This window comes from Microchirus variegatus (genome assembly GCF_963457635.1).
Source record: "Microchirus variegatus genome assembly, chromosome: 1".
Lineage (NCBI taxonomy): Eukaryota > Metazoa > Chordata > Actinopteri > Pleuronectiformes > Soleidae > Microchirus > Microchirus variegatus.
In genome coordinates this window covers 28048031-28070841 of record NC_139802.1, presented here as the reverse complement: position 1 = coordinate 28070841, position 22811 = coordinate 28048031, and the positions used below count along the sequence as shown (strand labels likewise).

General features: G+C 40.9%; 1 protein-coding gene across 1 annotated transcript in view; it reads left to right on the top strand.

Annotated features, from left to right (window-relative positions):
* Positions 1–20093, top strand: part of LOC310925630 (sodium-driven chloride bicarbonate exchanger-like) — a gene marked incomplete at both ends in the record, with an annotated part of 35624 nt that extends 15531 nt beyond the window's left edge. Inside the window, 23 exons of the mRNA XM_083887617.1 lie at positions 3006–3149; positions 3247–3388; positions 3697–3857; positions 4213–4401; positions 5955–6043; positions 6383–6540; positions 6676–6763; positions 7396–7542; positions 8545–8645; positions 12186–12360; positions 12604–12737; positions 12861–13106; positions 14271–14376; positions 15659–15820; positions 16161–16274; positions 16379–16540; positions 16642–16893; positions 17011–17079; positions 17165–17338; positions 17442–17564; positions 18031–18095; positions 18397–18510; positions 20018–20093. Coding sequence (XP_083743743.1) covers positions 3006–3149; positions 3247–3388; positions 3697–3857; positions 4213–4401; positions 5955–6043; positions 6383–6540; positions 6676–6763; positions 7396–7542; positions 8545–8645; positions 12186–12360; positions 12604–12737; positions 12861–13106; positions 14271–14376; positions 15659–15820; positions 16161–16274; positions 16379–16540; positions 16642–16893; positions 17011–17079; positions 17165–17338; positions 17442–17564; positions 18031–18095; positions 18397–18510; positions 20018–20093 — 3191 coding nt within the window. The remainder of the gene's footprint in view (positions 1–3005; positions 3150–3246; positions 3389–3696; positions 3858–4212; positions 4402–5954; positions 6044–6382; positions 6541–6675; positions 6764–7395; positions 7543–8544; positions 8646–12185; positions 12361–12603; positions 12738–12860; positions 13107–14270; positions 14377–15658; positions 15821–16160; positions 16275–16378; positions 16541–16641; positions 16894–17010; positions 17080–17164; positions 17339–17441; positions 17565–18030; positions 18096–18396; positions 18511–20017) is intronic.
* Positions 20094–22811: the final 2718 nt, after the last annotated feature.

Sequence of the window (22811 nt, the reverse complement as noted above, 5' to 3'; positions counted from 1 at the left end):
TTGTCTTGTAGCAGAATCTCTGACAGTTTACTGTTTGTGTAAAACACAAAAGTCTATTGACTCTAAATGTGAATCATAACAAGATGTGCTGCGTCAGAGATTAAGAGCTGTTTACTTTTTATATATTGATATAAAATATATCTTATTATATTTTTATATTTATTTAAAGTCATTGGGTTTTGGATTAGAATTAATATATTTACATCTGGATTTGTAAATGATATATTCAGTATACTATTCATAGTAGTACTAGTAATTATCGCTTTATTGTCTGCAGTCTTTAAGTACTGCAGCCATATTCTGCTTGCTTGTGTTATACTGGAGTAATACAATATAAATGTGACCCTTTCATCGTAATGTTCCTGCTCTTGGTGTTTCTGCTACTATCTCCCACCTACATGTACAACCCACAGATGCGTGGAAATGCAGGCACAACTGACGAAACGTGTTTACATTATAATGGTTTTAACAAAATCTGCTTTGTGGAACCCTGCTTGCTTCTTATTAACACATTTGAAGAGCATTAAAAAAGAATTAAGAAGCTCGAGTGCTCAGGTGAAGGTGACTTAGATGGACTGATTCAACTCAGATCTTCTGTAATCTGGATTAATGTGTCTGGACAGTAAGAGGACAATGCTTAGAGATTCAAAAGTGGCAAGCAATGATGGCAAAGTGGCAAGCAATGATGTTAGTCATAACTCCAGAAATGTGTCACTAATGACTGATTCATTATCTGATTATTTGTAAAGTGTCTTACTTGATGTGGATCTTATCTTTTGCGTGTTGCCTTTGTTTCTGTTTTTTGTTGCTCCAATGACTGAATGAATTACCAAACATATTGGCATGATAAAATATAAAGATGAATTCACCTCCAATGTCATACTCAGACGCGTATCCACTCAATTATGTCGTCATGGCAACACTCCACAGAATCAAAGATGTCACTCTTTGATTCTGACAAATCGGCCGGTGAGATTGTGCTTTCATCTCAAGGACTGGTCTCTTTGGTTGACGGTGGCTGCGATCACTCGTCTGGTGCCGTGGTAACGTCTGAGGACCGCCCCTTTCTGCTCCATCACTTTTATGCCTGATTCTTAAAAGTTTAGCTGTATAGATCATTTTATTGATTCAAAGACATGTATCCTTTATCACACATTAAGAAAATGTACCACTTATCATCTAGAATAATAAATGATATTATCATTCTAAGTATATAATGCAGAAACTATAGTATTTTTATAGGGTTGATATTTTCTTTTCTTTTATATTATTATATTATATTATATTATATTATAATATATAATATTAAAATATTATTTGTAAGCCATATTGCCTAGCCCTAATATAACCTAATAACAAGAATAATGTGCTATCCATACCCTGATCAAGAACATAAATACTGCAGCACCAAATGTCGATTTGTCCACTGCTATAATCCCTAGTTAACAATTAACATTATTTCCTCTTGTTTGAGCAGCATTAAAAACATTGGTAATAACCAGCTGTTTAAGAAAATAACTGATAATTTTTAATATGAAACAAGGTAAATGTAATCCCACACACATCATAGCGCTGCAGCAGCAGAACATGCATAAAAACACACATGAAAACACTTAAGGAAGCACACACACACACACACACACACACACACACACACACACACACACACACACACACACACACACACACACACACACACACACACACACACACACCACTGAGATGAGGTGACAGAGAGATAAAGGCATACTATGACCTCAGCAGACGATAAGGCCTCCACTCATGAGTCTTACTTAATAAACATAAGCTCTGCTGCTCCGTCTTTATTTTTAGCCCCTCTACCTCATTGTCCCTGTCTGCTGGAACGTTGCCTTTTATTGGGAAATTTGCTTCATGTGCAGAGTAAGTCTCTCCTCTTCCCTCTCTGTCTGACATACATAATTTACTGCACTCTAACAGCTCTGGGTGGTTGCATCCATGGCGGGACAAGCTCTGGAGTGAGATTCACTCCCCCAACTACAAACGTATTATGACACAAAGTTAGTTTTCTCATTAGAACCCACTTATCCTTTATCCTGGATCTATGTCTGTGAAGTTACTGCCTTTTCAAATGCTGTGGTGCCATTGTGATTTCATTTTGTACCTGTGCATTGCTTGAATCTATTAATTGTGCTATAATGTGGTTAGTAATGTATCTTAGCAAGTTTAAGGCATTCACTTCAGATTTTCCCCTCAGACTAAAGGCAACTGAGAAAATAATGAGATTTCTTACTGGAACTGGAACAAAAATAACAACCTAGAGACTTTTTTCATCTCTGTGTCGTATCTGCATGACTTTAACAAAAGCTGCACCAGCAATGACTACCAAGGTCAGACAGGTTTTGGGGGGTTGCTTAGTAAAAGGATGTTCAGTCATAATTTGGTGAACACAAATAGCCTAAGACAACAAAAATACAGATGATCATTGGCCTGACTACCTCTCCAACATGAATCCTAATGAAAATGACTCATGTTGACCCATTTCAAAACATTATGCCTGTTATGTCAAGTACAACGTCTTAGACTGGAAGAGAAATTGGACAATAAAACAATAGTTTTTCCCCTTCTCAACACGTCTAATGTTATACTTCTGGAAGAGATGCTATAAATACAATATACAAGGGTGTCTCAATCCTGGTCCTGGGGTTCCTCAGCAAGCACTGATTACAACCCATTTATTTGAATCAGGTTTGCTGGAGCAAGGACATGTCTATAACATGTAGGGCAGTAGAACCACTGTATATAATTAGGGTTGCAAATTTCACTTTCATGGTATTACATATCAGCGCTACAGTATACTGAACGTTCAGTCAAAACAGATACAAACCTAAATTCCTTTCAAAAAGATTGTAAATGTTTTCAGTTTCCTTAATAAGTTAAGCTTTCTGTTCTGTGGGAGAAACATTTTTGATGTTGACTCCAACAGACAGACTGAGTTGAATGTGTCTCTCACGTGTTGCATCCAGGTCACCGCACTCTCTACATTGGGGTTCATGTACCGTTGGGTAGGAGGTCACACCGACGCCATCGTCACCACGGACACAGACACAGGAAGAGGTCCAAGGAGAGGGACTCCTCAGCTGACGATGGACGCGAATCCCCCTCGCACAGTAGGTGTCCACGATGGACTCAAGCAAACTCTACTTTTATATTTATCTGCATTTACAGAGATAATTCACCATCCTGTTACTGTCCCGCTTGCTACAGCAGACACACCAGCTCAGAGGGTGCAGTTCCTCTTGGGGACAGAGGATGGCGATGAGGAACATATCCCCCACGCCCTGTTCACCGAGCTGGATGAAATCTGTCTCAGGGAGGGTGAGGACGCAGAGTGGAAAGAGACGGCCAGGTACGCTTCTGTGGTCGGTCAAATGAGCTGGGTCTGGTCAGCTGAGACTTAAAGACTTAAAGATTCTGTTGGTGACATCAAGCTTACGATGGAGCTATCTTGTAGCCCTAGACCTGGGTTTCTCACTCCTGGTCGTGGGGAGCCACTGTCCTGCATGTGGACAGTGGACAAGACAGTGGCTCCCCAGGACCAGGAGTGAGAAACCCTGCCCTAGACCTTTCAGGATGTGTAAACTATAGCTTTGGGATAGAAAAGTGGAATTATGTGGTGAAAGAGGAAAATTATTCAGCATTTATATTTGTTTGCAGGTGGCTGAAGTTTGAGGAGGATGTGGAGGATGGCGGTGAGCGATGGAGTAAACCATATGTAGCCACACTGTCTCTACACAGTCTTTTCGAGCTTCGCAGCTGCATCATGAACGGGACTGTGATGTTGGATATGAGGGCTAACTCACTGGAGGAGATCGCAGGTAAACAAAAGTGAACTGAAAAGTTTCCAGTGGTCCTGTTTGGCTCAGCAGTTCCAACAAACAAAATATGGATCTCCTCCATCTTCAATGTGTCAAATGTGTCATAAAAGCTCACTAAAAATACTACTTTTGATACATTAGTGCTTTGCGCTTCCTGAACCACTAAACATGGAGAAACAGCATTATTATAAACTGTGTTTAAAGTCAATTATGTGCAAAACTGTCTTTTATTACATTAAACTGCATTGTATTCAGCTTACCATCACATGTACCTCACACAAACATGCAGTCACCTTTGTGAAATAAAAACGAACAGTTGAAATGATGTGCAGACCTTCATCTGTGTGTCTCTCAGACATGGTTCTGGATCAGTACGAGGCGTCGGGCCCTGTGGGCCAGGAAGACAGGAAGAGAATCCGAGAGGCTCTGCTCAAACAGCACCACCATCAAAACCATAAGAAACTGGCCAACCGCATCCCCATTGTTCGATCCTTTGCTGATATTGGCAAGAAGCAGTCTGAGCCTCATTCCATGGACAAGAATGGTGAGCAAATTGTCTGATTGCATGGTACACTGACACACAATCACCTGTTAAGTGAAGATGTTTTTATGGTGACGATATGAATGTCATATCTCATTTTCTCCAGTAAATGCCTGAATTATCAGACCATAAAACCTCCTAGGTGTTTGCCTGAAAAAGCACTCTCTGGGAATGTGTCACCCAAAAGAGCATGTTACAGTGTGGCATGGCCGCAGTGTGTGTGTGTGTGTTGTTAGAAATAAGGGTTCCAAAAGGGTCCTTCTACAAGGGCTGAGGTTCTACCTGGAACCATTTGCTTCTGAAAAACCCTTTCCAGAAGAAATGGTTTGTCAAGGGTTCTTGGTAACACAGGATTTTAAAAGGGTTCTACCTGGAGCCAGAAAGGGTTCTCCTATGAGGACAAGCCGAAGAACCTTATATGGTTCTACTAAGCCCTTTTATTTATTTATTTATTTATTTAAGACTGTAGTGTCGCACAAGGCTACTGTCCCATCTCACAGGCCCCAGCTGATGCTTAGGATGCAGTAGGATGTAGGGATGTAGGGATGGGACAATATATGATATTAACACGCATTACCATTACGTTGGCTCTGGTGATAGGGATAATCATGAATCAAGGGAACAATCATTATTGAAAATGCTGTAATGCTTGCTAACATACAGCCATAGTCATTATTTTTAAGTGCCACAAGTATCTGTATCTTTCCAGTCATTCCGTGACCTTCTGATTTTTATCAATCTAATTTTAAATTCTTGTTTTTCTGCAGTTTTCAGATGGCTCGGCTTGTTTACATCCAAGAAACATAAATATCTGTAGTAAAGCATTTTTTTTATTACAATTACTACAACAATACAACAAATCTAAATTATTTAGTCAGGATAATCTTGACAGGAATTTTCATATCGTCCCATGCCTAAGTAGAAATAGTATATAAACTAAATGCATTGCATTCGGAGAGCGTCATCATGAGAGGTGTTACATGCAGTAAGAATGAATGAATAAAAACTTAACTTATATAACTTCTCTTTATGCCAAGCTCACAGTGCAATGTTCTTGTTGCTTCTGTCTTTGTATCTAAGAGTAAGACTCCAAAAAACAACTTTGTATTTTCTTCACTTTTAACATGGTAGTAAGCAAGTCTAAGTTGTTTTTTTCTATGCCAGAAAATAGAATGTATGTTGTAGCAATTTTCATGATAATGCTCTCCATTTCTTTTCATTGTCAACAGTTTGTTGGCCAAAAAAAACTATATCGAAGGGTTAGGAATAACATTCATAACTCATTACAGTCACCAGTCACTAATTAAGAAAGCTTTTCACTATAAACTTATCACCTCATTATTTGAAACGGACATTGGGAGCAATCACCATTTCAAAGATAACTCAGCAGGTACACTTCTGTCACTCAGGATAAACCTTCCATCGTTGCAACATGTTTTTCTCATAATGTAACTGTAGCCTGTAGTCACTCACTGGAGACCTTTTTCTTAGTGTGGGAAAGTAGTGTTGTGATAGGCCGAGCCTCCATGCTAATGGTTTCCTGCTCTGTCTGACAGGCCAAACAGTCTCACCTCAGTCCCAGCCGGCCAACAATGAGGGCAAACAGGACGTCAGCCGTGAAAACAGTGCTGTCGACTTCAGCAAGGTGAGCGAGCAGACCTACCGCTGATCCTGCTGTTTATCCACCAGCACTGATAGCTGAACACATAACTAGCACTGGATATTTAACCAAGATTGGGTTACGTGTGAAATGACCACCATGTGCTTCTTTCCCTGGGAAACTGATACACATTTGACAGCAGTTTAGTTTATTGTCTTTTGCTGTGTGTGGCTCATCAGAATAACATTCAGACATTATTTTCTCCTTTCAACCCACCTAGATCTTGTTAAATCATCTCTTTTAATAAAACAACGATAACAGATCATGACTTTTATTCTGATGTTTTCGTCAAATATGTATTTGTTTTCTTCATTTATATCACAGATTGACCTCCACTTCATGAAGAAAATCCCCCCTGGTGCTGAGGCGTCCAATGTCCTAGTGGGGGAGCTGGAATTCCTAGAACGCCCTGTGGTGGCCTTTGTCCGCCTGGCACCTGCTGTGCTGCTCAATGGGCTGGCTGAGGTTCCCATCACCACCAGGTAAATACACAGACACAGTCTTCCTTGGTCTCCATCTTCTATTTCAAAATACCTGAGTTGATAATCCTCAAAATGTACCATTAGTGAAGGAAGTGATTGCTGCCAAAAAACCTGTTGTCTTCTATCTTGGAACAGGTTTCTTTTCATCCTGCTTGGCCCTCTGGGAAAAGGTCCACAGTATCATGAAATTGGCCGGTCTATTGCTACGCTGATGACTGATGAGGTGAGTCTTGTGTAAATGTAATAAAATTGGAGTCCTCATACGGTAATGTGACTCTCAGAGTGTAAGTAACTTCTGTATATTTACATATTTCTGGTTCAAATCAGCTGTAAGGAAGGGTCTACTCTCTGACGCCACTGTCACATATCTGCAGTGTTAATCAAAAAGGATTGAGAGTAATGTTTCTGAGGAAGGGGATGATAAGGAGGACATTTCTGGAGTGAAGCCATATGTATCTGAAGTGATGCTGAAGAGCTGCTGAGAAGCATGAGACCAGAGTTGATGGTTCTGAACGCTATGTTGGGCATAGGGAGAATCACTGAACACTCGATTGCTCAATAGTCTGCTCTCCCAAGTAGAAAATCTCCATAAATGATATACATTTTACTACGCTCATGTTCTCAACTTAATGTTAGGACTCTAAATTGTGTGTAAATATTTCTTGTTTAAGTAAATAGAATAGATTCAGGGAACTGAAACCCTCGAGTAATTTTACTTTGGGCATAGGAGTGGCATATTTAACAGATCTAGACATAGAAAATCTTGGGAAAGATCATTTTCTGAATCATGGTGGACCACAAAAAAAAATGTTAAGCTACAACTGAGTCATGTATGTCCCTTTATCTGCTCCACAGATTTTCCATGATGTTGCTTACAAAGCCAAAGACAGAAATGACCTGGTGGCAGGCATTGATGAGTTTCTGGACCAGGTGACAGTGTTGCCTCCTGGAGAGTGGGACCCCTCCATCAGAATAGAACCTCCCAAGAATGTGCCCTCTCAGGTGTGCTTGTATTAACATGAAAAATGTGGAGAAAACTTAACGTGACTATCCATTTTGTGACAGTTTTGAGATTTCCTTCAGATCTTCATTTCTGCTGTTCATACTGCTTGGCACTGCCTGCTGAGATATGTTTCAACTTCTGTCTTCGCTCAGCTGAACGCTTTGATGCTGCTCCCCAGGGTTCTGCTGTCAATCTCTATGAAACAATGTTATTCTACCACCATTAGTTATTTTTGTGTTCTTTGAAAAGTGAGCCGCCATCTTGTTTGGGATATAAATGTTGTTCTGACAGGAAGCTGCTTCAGGTGACTTTTATTTTTAAAAAGAATGGAGGTTCTTGCAGGTCCTGTTTCTTTTCCTCATGAGGCTCCTGTGGTGATTTAATGGCACTTCTACTGTGCACTTCTGTGTTATTGTGATGTAATACACTTCAGAATAATGCTGCATTCCAGAGCCCATCCAAGAAAATGGGATGTGGTACATATCCTACCTGAATTTTACCAGCTCCTACTTCAAAGTGTTCCAGCAATTGAAGTCGAATGTTAGAAAATATGGACGATCGCGGCGATTTTGACTGTCAGCAATTCACTCTCTACTTACATACACAAGCGAGCCGTATATGTAAAAGCGTTACATATCGATATGTAACGTCATGAGTATACTTTTACCGTAGCCCTACATATCTTCATGCTGACAGATAACAACAACGACATAATTTCACGCCATAACATGGAAAACAAGTTGTGATAAAATTGCTGTGTTTAAAACAAGGCTATACACAGAAAAGTAAAGTTTATAGCCTATTCGTGTGACTCCATGGGCGCCGCCATTATTCTCCGACGTCATTTTGGTGAAGTCGGGGTAGGTCGATCAACCCCGACTTCGCGAGTAGGAGGTCCCACGTCCAACTGGTTTGGATGGGCTCTGGAACGCAGCATATGTCTTATGCTAAGATGATGACCAATGTCAGACAGTTGACTGACATGATTTTCATCCTCACAGGAAAAGCGCAAGATTCCTCCTGTTCCCAACGGCGTGACCGATCTGGGAGAGTCAGAGGAACACGGGGGGCACGATGGCCCTGAGCTCCAGCGCACTGGGAAGTAAGTGTTTGAGAGAGAAGAGACATGATTTGCGATGTACAGCCCTGAGCTCTTGAAGCTCTTCTTTGTCCCTGATTTCCTGTTGCCGGTGTGCTGCCTCCCTGTCCCCAAACTATACATTTAGCTCTTTGAATGAATCAAAATACCCTGCTAGTCTATTCACATTCTTCTTCTCACTCAATCTCTACAAGGACCTTATGTCTTTAATTCTTGAAGTGCACCTTTTCCTTGAACTGTAGGGTCACTCACTCAAGACTGTCCTCAATATTTAAAATTACTTGAAGGTGCATTATGTAATAAATCTAAAGCAATTGGCCATAAAATCCTCTTAATATGTCACAGAGACTGAGGAATAATGTTCATATAACAAACTGAACTCACCAACAACAACAACAACTTTATCCTCCACCAGAGGGTCACAGGGGGTGCTGTGCCTATCTCAGTAGAGCCAAATATTTGCATTAAAAATAATATTTTGCAGACTGCAAATCATGTTTATGTTTTGAAATCATGTTTTGGCATGTGGCGCCACCTACCGCCGTCTACCAATCATTGCAGTCAGTAGAGTCTCAGCTGCAGAGCAAGAAAACGAAACCTAAAAGACCTCTCTATTTTGAATTTGAAAGTAGTAAGCGTTTTTGGCCACATTCTTACATATGGCACCTTTAATACTACTTCAAGTATACTGGCTCACAAATAACGCATGCTGCTGCTCACAGTCCATACTATAAACATTTTATTAAGTAAGGTTGCAGAGCTAGACTCTCCCCACAGAAGGGGCAGGGAATTTATGCTGGGCTCACTGATAACTACAATAATATAATAAGTACATTTCAAATCCACAACTGATATATCACTGACCCTGTCATATCCCTTCCAATAACACAAAACAATGCCCTCTTACTGACTCAAGCTACAACAAAAATTGAGCCACTTTCGAAAACAAGCACTTTTGCAGTCAAATGTTTGAGAACAAATGACAGAGAGAGCAACAATACACGTTGTGCATGGGCTGCTGTCTCTTCTTCAGCCTTTTTCTCCTTGTCATTGTCAATTTCCAACTCCACACAGCAAGGTGAGGTTTAGACAGTCTAGCCTCATTCATACAGAGTGTGACGGCACTCAATCCTCTGGCTCTGTGCTCAGGTGTGGGGAGTGAGTCTCCAGTGCTCTGTGCTGACTGTGAAGTGTTTCACCTTCAGAGGAAGTGAGAGGTTCTCCTTATTAAGTTGTTGTGTATCTATAAACACCAACTCAGAACTTTGTGTGTGTTTGTTGTCAATTGCCTGTTTCCCAGTGTATAACTTGTGGTGCTGGAGAGTTTATTGTGACTTCAGCCTTTTGTGTTATCAAAGGTCTCCCGGGCAGTCTTTGCCTTTTGTTTCGTGTTATCTGGGTCTCCTGTACAATTCTGGTTTTGAGTCAGCTGCTTGGCAGTGGTGGTTTAGTTTAATAATTTTAGTGCTTTACTTCACTAAAGGGACACTGTGTAGTATTTATGGGTTTATATAACCCAAAATCCACTTTTTTATACATATTATGTGCTCCTGCATTGTCTAGTCGCTGTACAATAGTTTTTGTTTAATTTTCGTGGTGTTTCAAAAAGTCATGTAAAATAACATGGTCGCGGGCCGCTGTTGCATTGCCACTGTTAGCAGCGAGACGCCATGTTTCTACTGGAGCCTGTATAGACAAACCCGAGAGAACAAGCGTCGCTTTACTTGTAGGCTCTCATGAGCAAAAGCTGTAGGCAATCGCTGAGCAATAAGTCTCTCATGACAAGATGTTTAGGGAGACACTTGCACGTTTGCAGAAACCTGGGCCAGCCCCAACCCAAGTACAAGCACCAAACCTCACAACTCCCAAGCACCTCCAGTTTCCCCTCATGGCCCTATTGTAGTTCAGGAGCCCATGTTGGCAACCCCAGCCCACTATGACAGGCATCCAGGGAAGTGTAAGGTATTTATCACCCAATGTAGTTTTGTGTTTGAGTTACAATCTACTGCCCATTTGTGGGCTACAGCCTTGTGGGATAGGCAGACTCCGCCCCCTTTACTGGCAGAGATGAGAGGGGTGTTTGACCACGATGTAAGTGGCTAGGAAGCAGCCAGACACCTTCTTAGGTTAAGTCATGGCTCTTCAAGCATAGCAGAATTTTCAATTCCATTCCGAACTTTAGCTACGAGATGCTCTGGTAACCACTTTTTTTTTACCATGCCTTGTCTGAGAAGGATGAGCTTGCTTCCCGCGAGGTTCCGGATTCACTTGAGGATTTAATCTCCTTGGCAATTAGGATTGACAACAGAATCCGTGAACGCAACAGTGTGAGTAAACAGTCGTACACCTGCCCAATGTCAGGGGAGTTCCTAGTGAAAGACAGCGCTTTTTGGGGTTCACAGGAGTGCAAAAAAAACTTTTCATAAGCCTCAGATGGCTGACACTTGGTTTGCACTGGCACTACTGATGGAAATAGTTTTATATATTCTATGAAGAACTGTAACTTCCCATCACTCAGCAAGTTTCCCATCAAGCCCTTTTGCTTTCAGCTGCATCTTCTGCAAGTTATGATGATATTTAATCTCTCACAGGGCCCACAAGGTGTGTGGGAGCAACCACCCCCTTCTCCCTGTCGCTCCCTTATGCTGATGTATATTTTTTAATCATCTCTATACAACACCTCTTACTTTACTGTTTACTGCTGCTGTCACCTTATGATCACATCTGGCAAGTGGGGGCCAAATGTGGACAAAATGGACAAAAAGCCTAAACTCACAAGCAGAGAAGACTGAGTTCTGGCCTCTTAAAATCTAAAAAGTTATAGACAGTCCATAAAAAGTTATTCAGATATTCACATAAAAGATTGCTTCAATTGTGCTATTGCTAGACACAGTTAACCTACACATACATCTGTACACACGATTCCTGAGTACAGCAGGACATGAGGGAACATCAGCAGTGCATGCAAGAGATGGCTAGCACTACTCCATCTCTCTCTATATATATGTAGTCATAAAACCCTTGTGAAGTAAGTTAATCAGTCCTCAGTGAAGGATAAGTCTGGCCCAGTCCCAGCCATCAACCCCCTCTCACCACCACAACCGCCACCTGGGACACAGCATCACTTCTGCACAGACCAAGCATACTGTCTCTCCCGACTGTTGCCATAGCAACCTCCTTGAGCTAATTTAACCCGGTACAATGTTGCTGCAGCATGAGTGTCTGTTCACTTGCTCGCTGAGAGTCAGACAAAGATACAGTAGATTAAAACAGGCTTTCTCTATCCTGGCTGTCTGAATCCACTGCGCTACATGTTGTAGTTTCCAACACACCTGAACTGTTGGAACAGGGAAACATCTGAAACATGCAGGGCAGTGGGTCCTGAGAACCAGGACTGAGAAAGCACAGATTCATTTTAAGTTTGCAATCCCAAATACTGAGTGGGACAATCCAGTAAATAATCCAAGTGACAGATTACAGACAAGATGCTTAGGGTGCCTAGTTTGCATTCAGCTTTATCTCATTGCAGTCATTTCTTCACAGACTGTTTGGTGGGTTTGTCATGGACATCAAGCGAAAGGCCCCTCACTACCTTTCCGACTACACAGATGCCATCAGTCTGCAGTGTCTGGCCTCTTTCCTCTTCCTCTACTGCGCTTGCATGTCACCTGTCATCACCTTTGGAGGACTCCTTGGAGAGGCCACAGAGGGACGCGTGGTAAGAAATATCATTAAATGTTAAGAGGATTCCACAGTGCGACAGGATTGTTTATTGATAAATGTGGGATTTTTTCCTCTGTCCTGAACTCCTCTTCTCAGGTGAGCAGAGGAAAAAGTTGGCATCATGTTAAGCATGTGTTATTACTGAGAAAATGGAAAAATTTGTTCTAAAATCGAGAAAAACAAAGTGATAAGTGACATCACAAATCGGTCCGTCATTTGTGCTTCCCTGTGTTTCTAGAGTGCTATCGAGTCCCTGTTCGGGGCCTCCATGACTGGAATTGCATACTCTCTTTGTGCTGGTCAGCCTCTCACCATCCTGGGCAGCACGGGGCCCGTTCTTGTCTTTGAGAAGATCCTCTTCAAGTTCTGCAAGTAGGTTCTTTTGTGTATTTGTTTTCCATAAAGAATTGTTGAATATTTTAATTCTACAGTGGATGTAGATGTGTCATCTCTAACTCCCTGTCCCTTCACTCCTTCTGTGTGTGTCTCACTCAGGGAATACGGCCTCTCCTACCTCTCCCTGAGGGCCTGTATTGGCCTGTGGACGTCCTTCTTCTGTCTACTGCTGGTGGCCACTGATGCCAGCTCACTTGTCTGTTACATTACACGCTTCACCGAGGAAGCTTTTGCTTCACTTATTTGCATCATCTTCATCTACGAGGCCCTGGAGAAGCTGTTCCACCTGGGAGTGCATTATCCCATAAATAAAAACAACAACCTTCAGACGCTCACACAGTACTCGTAAGTACTTCTTAATCAAGTAAATGATTAGGTGCCACTGATCACAGTAACAATGGCTCTATTCAGTTCACAGTAGGCAGAACAGTGTGACAGTGAATCAGCATGCACCCTGAAACGGAGGAAGCTAAATGGAACACAGCCAACTGCACCCAAACGGAACAAAATGATTATTTGAATACTATTTTCCTTTTTTTGTGAATAGGAAAATCTATGTTTTCCTATTCTTAGATTAATAACAGAGACAAGATTGTCCAACACAATCATTAAAAAAGAGAAACTCAGCCATTATTAATTGGATAATTTATATAAAATTACTTTAGTGATTTTCCTACAGTGAAAAGAGCCCATTTCACAGATAAATGTCAGCTCCATGACAGAATAGCAAACAGGAACTATACATAGTTATAACCTGTAAAGTGAGGAAATAAAATACAATAAATTGAGCAATAAAGTTTTACTTCATGCTTGAGTTGAGACGTGGCCATTATTGAGTTCAGATGTGTTCAGTACGAAGGAAGGAAGCACATGGGTTCAAATGGTTCCCTGTATCATGAAATGACAGATGTACAATTGTATAGCACACACTCTTTTTCAGTAATAGCTTTTGCTTTATGGTGAATAATCCCATGTTGGGGGTGTGTGTGTGTGTGTGTCATAGGCATCATGCATTATCTAGCAATTTAAGCACGTCTGAGCCAAGAGCTCCTTCTGCAGTTTTCTATTCTCGTGTAGTGCACTGACTGCAGGGGACCAAGCTGACATTTAGTTTTAACGCTAGTAGAATGAGTCATTGTATGTAGACCACTGTGCCTTTTCATAATGTGTTGTGTTCTAAAATAATATGTGAGCTGCAAATACTGATGATCAATTATTAAGTGACTCTATATTTGACCCTTGTATGTAGAGCCTTCAGTTTCATGTTGATTCTCTCAGCAAATCCCCACTGGACTGAATGTGAATCTATAAAAATCACCTGTAAATATTACTTTCAGAAATAAAATTAAAATTAAATTCAAGAGTAAAATCCACTTTATGACCTCTTAATAATATATATATATTTATGATTTATTGTGTTGCTTCTTCTATGTTTCAGGATGAGAAGCAATAGCCTTGTGTATTGGCTTATAAACCAAACTATAATGATAATAATAATGTCTTCTTTAGGTGTGCTTGTGTGGAGCCCATAAACCCCAGCAATAAGACTCTGCGCTTCTGGGAGGAGAGGAACATCACTGCTTCACAGGTTAATTGGACCATGCTGGAGGTCAAGGTAAGGCAGACTTGACATTTGAAGGAAAGTATATGGCAGGATACTGTGCTGTGCTGAATCTTATTATAGCAAACTTATCAAGTAGTCAGAGATTGTCAATTGCTCAGGAAGTACATGCAGAGTCGATTTCTAGAGTCTGTAGGGGCCCCAAGCAAAAATTCCCAGGGGGCCCTTCCAACCAGTGTTCATCACCATTATGTTATAAATAATCTGACACCAACGAAAAATGTATGAGTTCAACATTTTTCGAAATGAATGAAATAACATGGAAAAACCTTGTAATTAAAAAGTATGTGAAAATATAAATGTAAAGAACAATAAAAAACTGTAAATAGCTTTTAAAAAAATATATAAACTTAGTAAAACAAAATACATTACACTGTAAAGAACCCACATTATAAAACAATATAAATATATAGAACAATAAAATACTGTAAATAACTGAAAAAAAATATATAAACTGAGTAAAAAAGATATGCATTAACCGGTAAATAATCTCTTCATTTTCCAACTTGCAGAACGATAACTTCACACAGGTTAAAGTGAGGTGGGGCCCCTTTAGGGAGGTGTCCTACTGAGATGTGATTGCAAATCGCCCATTGTTGTTTAAGGGGGACAGGGAGGCGGCTGCTCACTGCACATTTCAGTAAAAACAGCCCTCAGGCTCCGAGTGTCGGGGGCCCCCTATCAGCTCGGGGCCCCAAGCAGTTGCCTGCCTTGCCTGTTCACAAACTGCGCCTCTGAGTCCATGACTTTAAGTAAATAACTTGATCTGGATCTGTAGGTGGTTCATAAAGCAATCAGGATGACTGTCCGCTGGCACCGCGTTGTCGTGTCTCACTTACGCATCACTCTGCTTTTTCTACAAACGTCATAAGTCTACGTGGGGATTAAGAACATGTGGGCAGGATTTCACAGGTTTTAACCATGCAGAATGAGCTCCAGCATGAAGAGTGGATTCTCTCAACGTCAGACTGGAATCAGTCACAGCAGTGGCAACATGCTGCGTCACTCCTACACATGCTTGTGAGACAGACTGCGTGGCAGCAAATGATTTGAGAAGGTTCATATGAGGCGACAGGGACAAAGAAGCATGTAAATTAAAGGGCAGAAATAATTTAAAAAAATAACCAGGAGTCTGACTTCACTAATTCATCACTGACATTTCTCATCTGTTCGTCTTCACTGTCCCTCTAATCATTTCTCCTGGCAACATTTTTCTTGTCTAACCCATCATCACCATCATCATCATCATCATCACCGTGTCCTCTGGTGCCAGTAGGAGTGCGAGATGTTGCACGGAGATTTTGAAGGCACTGCCTGTGGCCCCCATGGTCCCTACATTCCTGATGTCCTCTTCTGGTGCGTGGTCCTCTTCTTCACCACCGTCTTCATGTCTGCCTTCCTCAAGGAGTTCAAGACAAGCCGCTACTTCCCAACCAAGGTCTGTATCATCCTGTTTGACACTGTTCTCAGTTTTCTGCAGCCCTTCATTTTGTCCAGAAAATACGTTGAATAGATTTGCCTGACCTTTTATAGTAGAGTATGCCGCCATCTAGTGGTTGTTTTATAATAGAGGAAAACTCCTGCAGACTGTGTGGCCATTCTATGTGTGAAATCTCTATGATTTATCATTGCGATGACACTGTGTGGCGTGATGTTGACACGCTTATCTGAAGCACACTGGTGCCACCTTGTGGTGATGGGCCTCACACTGCGGTCTTGCTAAAATAGTACAGTAAGTAGTTAGTACTGACAGTTGTGTGCCCTTGTGTCCTCTTCAGGTGAGGTCTATTATCAGCGACTTTGCCGTCTTCATCACCATCCTCACTATGGTTCTTGTAGATTATGCAGTCGGGATCCCCTCTCCTAAACTACAGGTCCCCGACAAGTTCAAAGTAAATCTGCCTCCTATATTTTTTATTACATACTTTCTCTGGTGGTATAAAAAGTTTGAGAACCACTGCCTTCAGTCACGTGACTTCTTCTTTTTGTGCCGTAGCCAACCAGGGATGATCGTGGTTGGATAATAAACCCTGTGGGGCCCAATCCCTGGTGGACCACCATCATCACCTTCATCCCAGCTCTGCTCTGCACCATCCTCATTTTCATGGACCAGCAAATTACAGCTGTCATTATCAACAGGAAGGAGCACAAGTTGAAGGTATTTGAAAACATCACAAAATTCACAACCTAATTACTCCCCCACCCCCCACAAGCACTACTATATCTATGTGACTTGTTGACCTGGTTTGGCTCCTGTAGAAAGGCTGTGGCTACCACCTGGATCTGTTTGTGGTGGGGGTGATGCTGGGCGTGTGTTCAGTGATGGGCCTGCCGTGGTTTGTGGCGGCCACCGTGCTCTCCATCTCACACGTGAACAGCCTGAAGCTGGAGTCAGAGTGCTCCGCCCCCGGAGAGCAGCCCAAGTTCCTGGGCATCCGAGAGCAGCGCTTCACTGGACTCATGATCTTCACCCTGATGGGCTGCTCCGTCTTCATGACATCTGTTCTCAAGGTGAGGGGGGGGGGGGCGGGAATAATTATTGGAAATGATGTTGGTCATTTAATCATATGTTTGTGTCTGTGGAAGAAAAATGATGAGAATATAACAAAGAAATCTCTCTATCTCTAGTTTATTCCCATGCCTGTGCTGTATGGAGTCTTTCTGTACATGGGGGCGTCCTCACTCAGAGGGATTCAGGTGAGGCTAGAAACTCTCTCCTCTTTTAGAAAAGGAGTACATTCAGGAAGAATACTTTTACACATTGTGCTTCGTCTCTGTGTAGTTCTTCGACCGACTGAAGTTGTTTGGCATGCCAGCCAAACATCAACCAGACTTTATCTATCTGCGCCATGTCCCCCTGAGGAAGGTTCACCTCTTCACCATCGTCCAACTCAGCTGCTTGGTCCTGCTGTGGGTCATCAAGACCTCCAAGGCTGCCATCGTCTTCCCAATGATGGTAACCTGTGTGTTTTGCTTGTTTGCTTTTTTTCATTGCATACACTAAAGCGCGATATTTGTGTGCCGTACATGGCTTTTGATGCCTGTTTCTGCTGCACCAGGTCTTGGCCCTGGTGTTTATTCGTAAGCTGCTCGACTTAATCTTCTCCAAGAGAGAACTGAGCTGGTTGGATGACCTGATTCCCGAGTGGAAGAAGAAGAAATTGGAGGATGCAGAACAAGAGGTGCAGTAACGGTTACATTGCTGGGATGTAACCAAGACTCTCACACCTTTATAGTTATAGTTCAGTAAATTAGTGTGTATGTTTGACACTGTATGTAGCCTTTTCCAACAGGAAACTTAAAGTTTGTCAACTGCTCATTCTCCTGCACAAAAACCCATAGAGAACATTTTTGATTTTATATCACAACACAAAGGAGGGATTGATTAATTTCTGCCTCCATCAGACAATAACACAAACTTACAAAATGAGTTGGCAGTACTCCTAAATTCCCATGAGCTAAAAATGTGAATTTTCTCTATGGACTTTGGTTTTGAGATTGGGCAAAACAAACTCTTGCTGTCTAACTATGTGTGTGTGCTACAGTTGCAGCACGTCCTGCAAAAGTTGCATAGCGTTGCTTTAGGTTTCCACCTCTGCAGGTGCAACCCATGCAGTGATTTAGACGATCTCTTGTCTCTGTCTTCAGGAGGAACACAGTATTATTGTAGAAGAGGAAGGCATTGTACAAGTGCCACTGGAGGGACACTACAAGTAAGGCATTTTGATGTTTAATCACATTATTGTTGGTGCAAAAGCCAAATCAGACAGAAATAATAAGACAGGAGAAAAGTTTAATTTCAATACATTAAGGAGCATGATTTGAAATGGCTCCTTACTCATTATTATCTAAAGGCAAGCTCGGAGGTGTTTTCAAACTGAGAGGTTAAGAGATCAATCAGCTCACCATTTTGTCTGCATTTCCTTTCAGTAATAATTTTGCTGTTGATTCTAATTATGTCCTGAATGTAGAAATGAATATAGAATATTTATGTTGTCTGTCCTCTGTTTGAAGGAGTGACCCGTCCACGGTAAACATCACTGATGAGATGTCGAAAGGATCTTTTGGCAATGTATGGAAGGGCGTTAGCCCTGCCGAGAGCACAAAGAAGGAACCAAGTGCTAAAAGGTTGGCCTTCTCTTCCACAACACTCTCACAGCAGCATCAGTAGCACATCACATTTCTGCATTCTTCATAGATACACACTGATTCCAGAGCTTACATGTATTTTTACAATGTCATAAAAAAAGCATTAAAGCAATGGCAGGTGTGTGTTATTGTAATGTTGTGGAATATTTACATTTTATATTTTTCCAGGAAACTGAGGAGTCAGTGTGTTTAGACGAAAGGTTTTTTTTTTTTTATCTGTGATGACTGTGCGCTGCCCAGGCACATTTCCAGCAGAGTAGACTAACATAGTATCTCCTGCCTGCTTCTCTCATTCCATCCCACCCTAAGTTCCCCTTCCTAACCTCTCAGAAGCTGATATCCCAAAGGTAAGTGGTTCCCAGTCCCTGTCAGCATGGAGCGTCTTGTCCTATGTGTTTAGTACTGAGTGCTGCATGATGAAAATGGATGTGGGTCCATGCTGCTGCGAGGGACGATTGAGATTACTCAGTGAATAGTGAGATAAGTTAGTAATAAATGAATGATGGCGGACTGACGGCACAGCATGGTCTGGGTGTGCATGGTATACTTCAAGGACACATTTTTATGATGTCATTTGCAGCATGCCGTAAAAGTTGTGAAATGAAATGTCACTGATACTAAAGGGATAGTTCAGGGTTTTTTTGACATATAGTTAACACTGAGTAGCAGAGGCGATTCTAGAGTCTGTAGGGGCCCTAAGCAAGAATTCCCATGGGGCCCTTCCAACCAGTGTTCATCACCATTATGTTATAAATAATCTGACTCAATGTATGAGTTCAAAATATTTTTTATTTTTTTCGAAATGAATGAAATAACCTTGTAATAAAAATACTGTAAATAGCTTTTTAAAAACTATATAAACTTAGTAAAAAAGATATACATTATATATTGTATTATAAAACAATGTAAATATATAGAACAACAAAATACTGTAAATAACTGAAAAAAACATATATAAACTGAATAAAAAAGATATACATTATACTGTAAATAATCCTCTTTCATTTTCCAACTTACAGAACGATGTGATTGCAAATCGCCCAGAGGTTAAAGTGAGGTGGGGCCCCTTTAGGGAGGTTTCCTACTGAGATGTTATTGCAAATCGTCCATTGTTTTTTAAGGGGGACGGGGAGGCAGCTGATCACTGCACATTTCAGTAAAAACAGCCCTCAGGCTCCGAGTGTCGGGGGGCCCCCTATCAGCTCGGGGCCCCAAGCAGTTGCCTGCCTTGCCTGTTCACAAACTGCGCCTCTGCTGAATAGGAGCACATAACTTAACAAACACAAAAGGCTTACCCCCCAATTAAATTTTCCTTATGGACATTGGTCTGTAGACTTTATGAAGAGACTCAAACATGTCAAAACAAGTGACCTATCCTTTTAAACTCTATGAAATACATTTGCATGTTCTTTGTGATGATTTTTGCACTTTACCATTTGAAAATGCAAAATGAAGTCCCAAATATTGACTATTGATTTATCTGCAGTTGTTCCTGTGGTGGCGAAAAGCAACACAAGCAGCGGAGGCGTGAGAAGAGACTGGACAGGGAGACAAGTTTGTGATGACGCACGGTGGCAGTGCCGTTGTGCTGTCGATCAGTAAATTGATAAAAAAGGAAGAGAAAAAAAAAACAAAAAAAAAAAACTGTACCGTGCCACACTCAACCACCTTTGTACTGTGCTACACTGTGTTTTTTGTTATACAAGTCTGTGTGCAAGTTGTGTGTGAAACAAAAATGTGTTAGAAACAGTATTAACTCGAGGAGCTGAGACACATGTGTGCTCTGATTGATGTTTGGTGAAACATCAGAGGGAAGACAGAATTATATGACACGTGTGTGTTGATGGGCCAATTACATACAAATTTTAAACAATTTTTAAACTTTATTTGTATTTTGTATGTTTTTTATATTTTTCCAATATGACTCCTTTAAAAAAAGAAAACCCACAAACCTGTGGATCTTGCGTGCAGCATTTATCGACTTTATGCACCTCACAACAGAAAAATCGATTTGCCAATACTAATCTATTTCAGTCATGTCTAAATGAGTTGGCTATAGCAAATGTAGTACCCTTTTTGGGAAAGTATTAAATGTACATTTTATATTTTCTGTATATCTCAATGTTTTTGTGACAGTGACAGATCATGTTGCTCCAGGCTTTCCCCATTGCTAGATCACACTCGAGCATCTCTCCTCCGGTAAAATAGTTCACGGATGTGAAAATGTACATTTTCGCAAAGTTTGATTGTTTGTGTTCTCTTCTGTTAGATGAGAAGATCATCCCTATTTTAGCTACCAGTCTGTATCAACACTATGTTTCTTTGAAATTGTCCTCGCAAATATTGTGTGTTAAATGTAATTTCATCATCCTTGTGGTTTTCATATTTACCTCCTCATCTAACTCATTGGGCAAAGTCAAAGTGAGTGTACCTTATCCGAGGACAATTTATTGGAAAATGTCATTTTCGAGCTCAGCTAGCATGGCACCATAGTTTGGGAACCTTGAGCAACTCTAGCTGTACTTGGCCTTGGCTTTTTTTGAAATCCTTGTTGAATTTGCCAGCGCTGAACTTTAGCAGCTCTATGTTTTCCACCTGTGTACTCTTTGTCAACTTGTCTTTAAGTGTCATCCAAGGACATGTGATCTCCTTTCCAAATGACCCTCTGTGTGTTAGCATCAGAAGCTAATTGTTTTTTAAAAAATAAAAATAAACAAATAAACAAACAAATGCCTGCATGGCGGTGAAATGGAGACCGCCTTGCTGCAGGAACATGGTTACTTCAAGAGATGCAATAATACCTTCTTCTTTTTTTGGGATGTAATAAATAGTAAAGAGTCTTAACAATGTATAATACATAGTATATTTTATTCATGTACAATGTTACTAATATATTACTAACATGGAGTCAGTGTTGAAAGGCAGGATTTTGTTGTAGATGTTCTTTTCCCTTTGTCCTAGTTGATTAGAGAAACTAATAATTGGTCAAACTTGTATGAATATCACATGATTTGACCACTTCTGTGTGGAATTCTGCCTTAAACTTGGTAGTGATAGCTGTATACTTTCTGTTCAACAATTTTAATTCACCTCTATAGAAAACCTATCAGTTCAGGTCTGTTGTTCATTTGTGATTTGTTTCATGGGAATGAGAGATTGAGAGCGAGAGTGTGTGTTTGTGTGTGACAGAAAGCATAAATAAAGAAAATAAACACACATTTAATTGATGTCTGGCTTTTTCTTGTACATGTGGGGGTTGTGGGCATGTATTTTTCAGGGCAATACTATACTACTACTAATAATAATAATACTATGCAATCAGATGTGCAGCTTGTGAACAGGCAAGGCAGGCAACTGCTTGGGGCCCCGAGCTGATAGGGGGCCCCCGACACTCGGAGCCTGAGGACTGTTTTTACTGAAATGTGCAGTTAATCATAAAAAAAAAGTAATTCAGCTCAATGTTCAAAATGAGATATGCAATTTCCTATGATAAAATATATATGTTTAAAACTCCATAAAAGGTTCCTTTCTTTGTTTTCCTTTTGTTTTGTATTAGGTTTCTTCTAACTGTATATATAGTATATATAGCACAAACAATTGTCTATTTATGTACAGGCTGGATTCTGCAAGCCTGCCTGTGTACAGTGAAAGGCTAACCCTTAAGGCCACATTAACCCTATCCCTAACAACTATTCACCCAGAGGGTGGAGTACGAGCTAAGTCAGTCAGCCAGTTCTGGCAGCTGTAGCTCTCACAGCTGTTGTCAGCACCATGAAAACATCCTGTGTCTTATGTGACACCTATTGAAACCTGGTGCATAATTTACACAGGAAGAGAAGAGCAACACCTGAGCCCCGTCTGTCAGGAGGCAGGAGCCAGCATGTGCAGCTCTGAGGATTCCACAGCCGAGTTATTTTGAGAAATTCTGTGTTTGAAATCCTTTATTCAGATTTACTTCTGCAGCTCTTCAAATCACAGATTTTCTCTAAGGATGTTGGTGTGGGGGAGTGAGTGTGCGGTTTACAAACTTGTTGCTCGTGAGAAACGGTAGATAAAAAAAAGGCAAAAAATATTATTAATATTAAGTAAGGCATAGATTTTATATGGTAAGTCTTTTGTTTAGTACCCAGAATGTGTTTTCCCCTGTGTCCCTGCTGGCAGCCGTGTTTCCAGTCAAAGCAAACATCATTTATCAACATTGTTGTGCTGACACATTCAAATATTTCAAATCATTTCAGCTTGAACGCCACATCTTGAATATCTGACTCTTAAACCGGAAT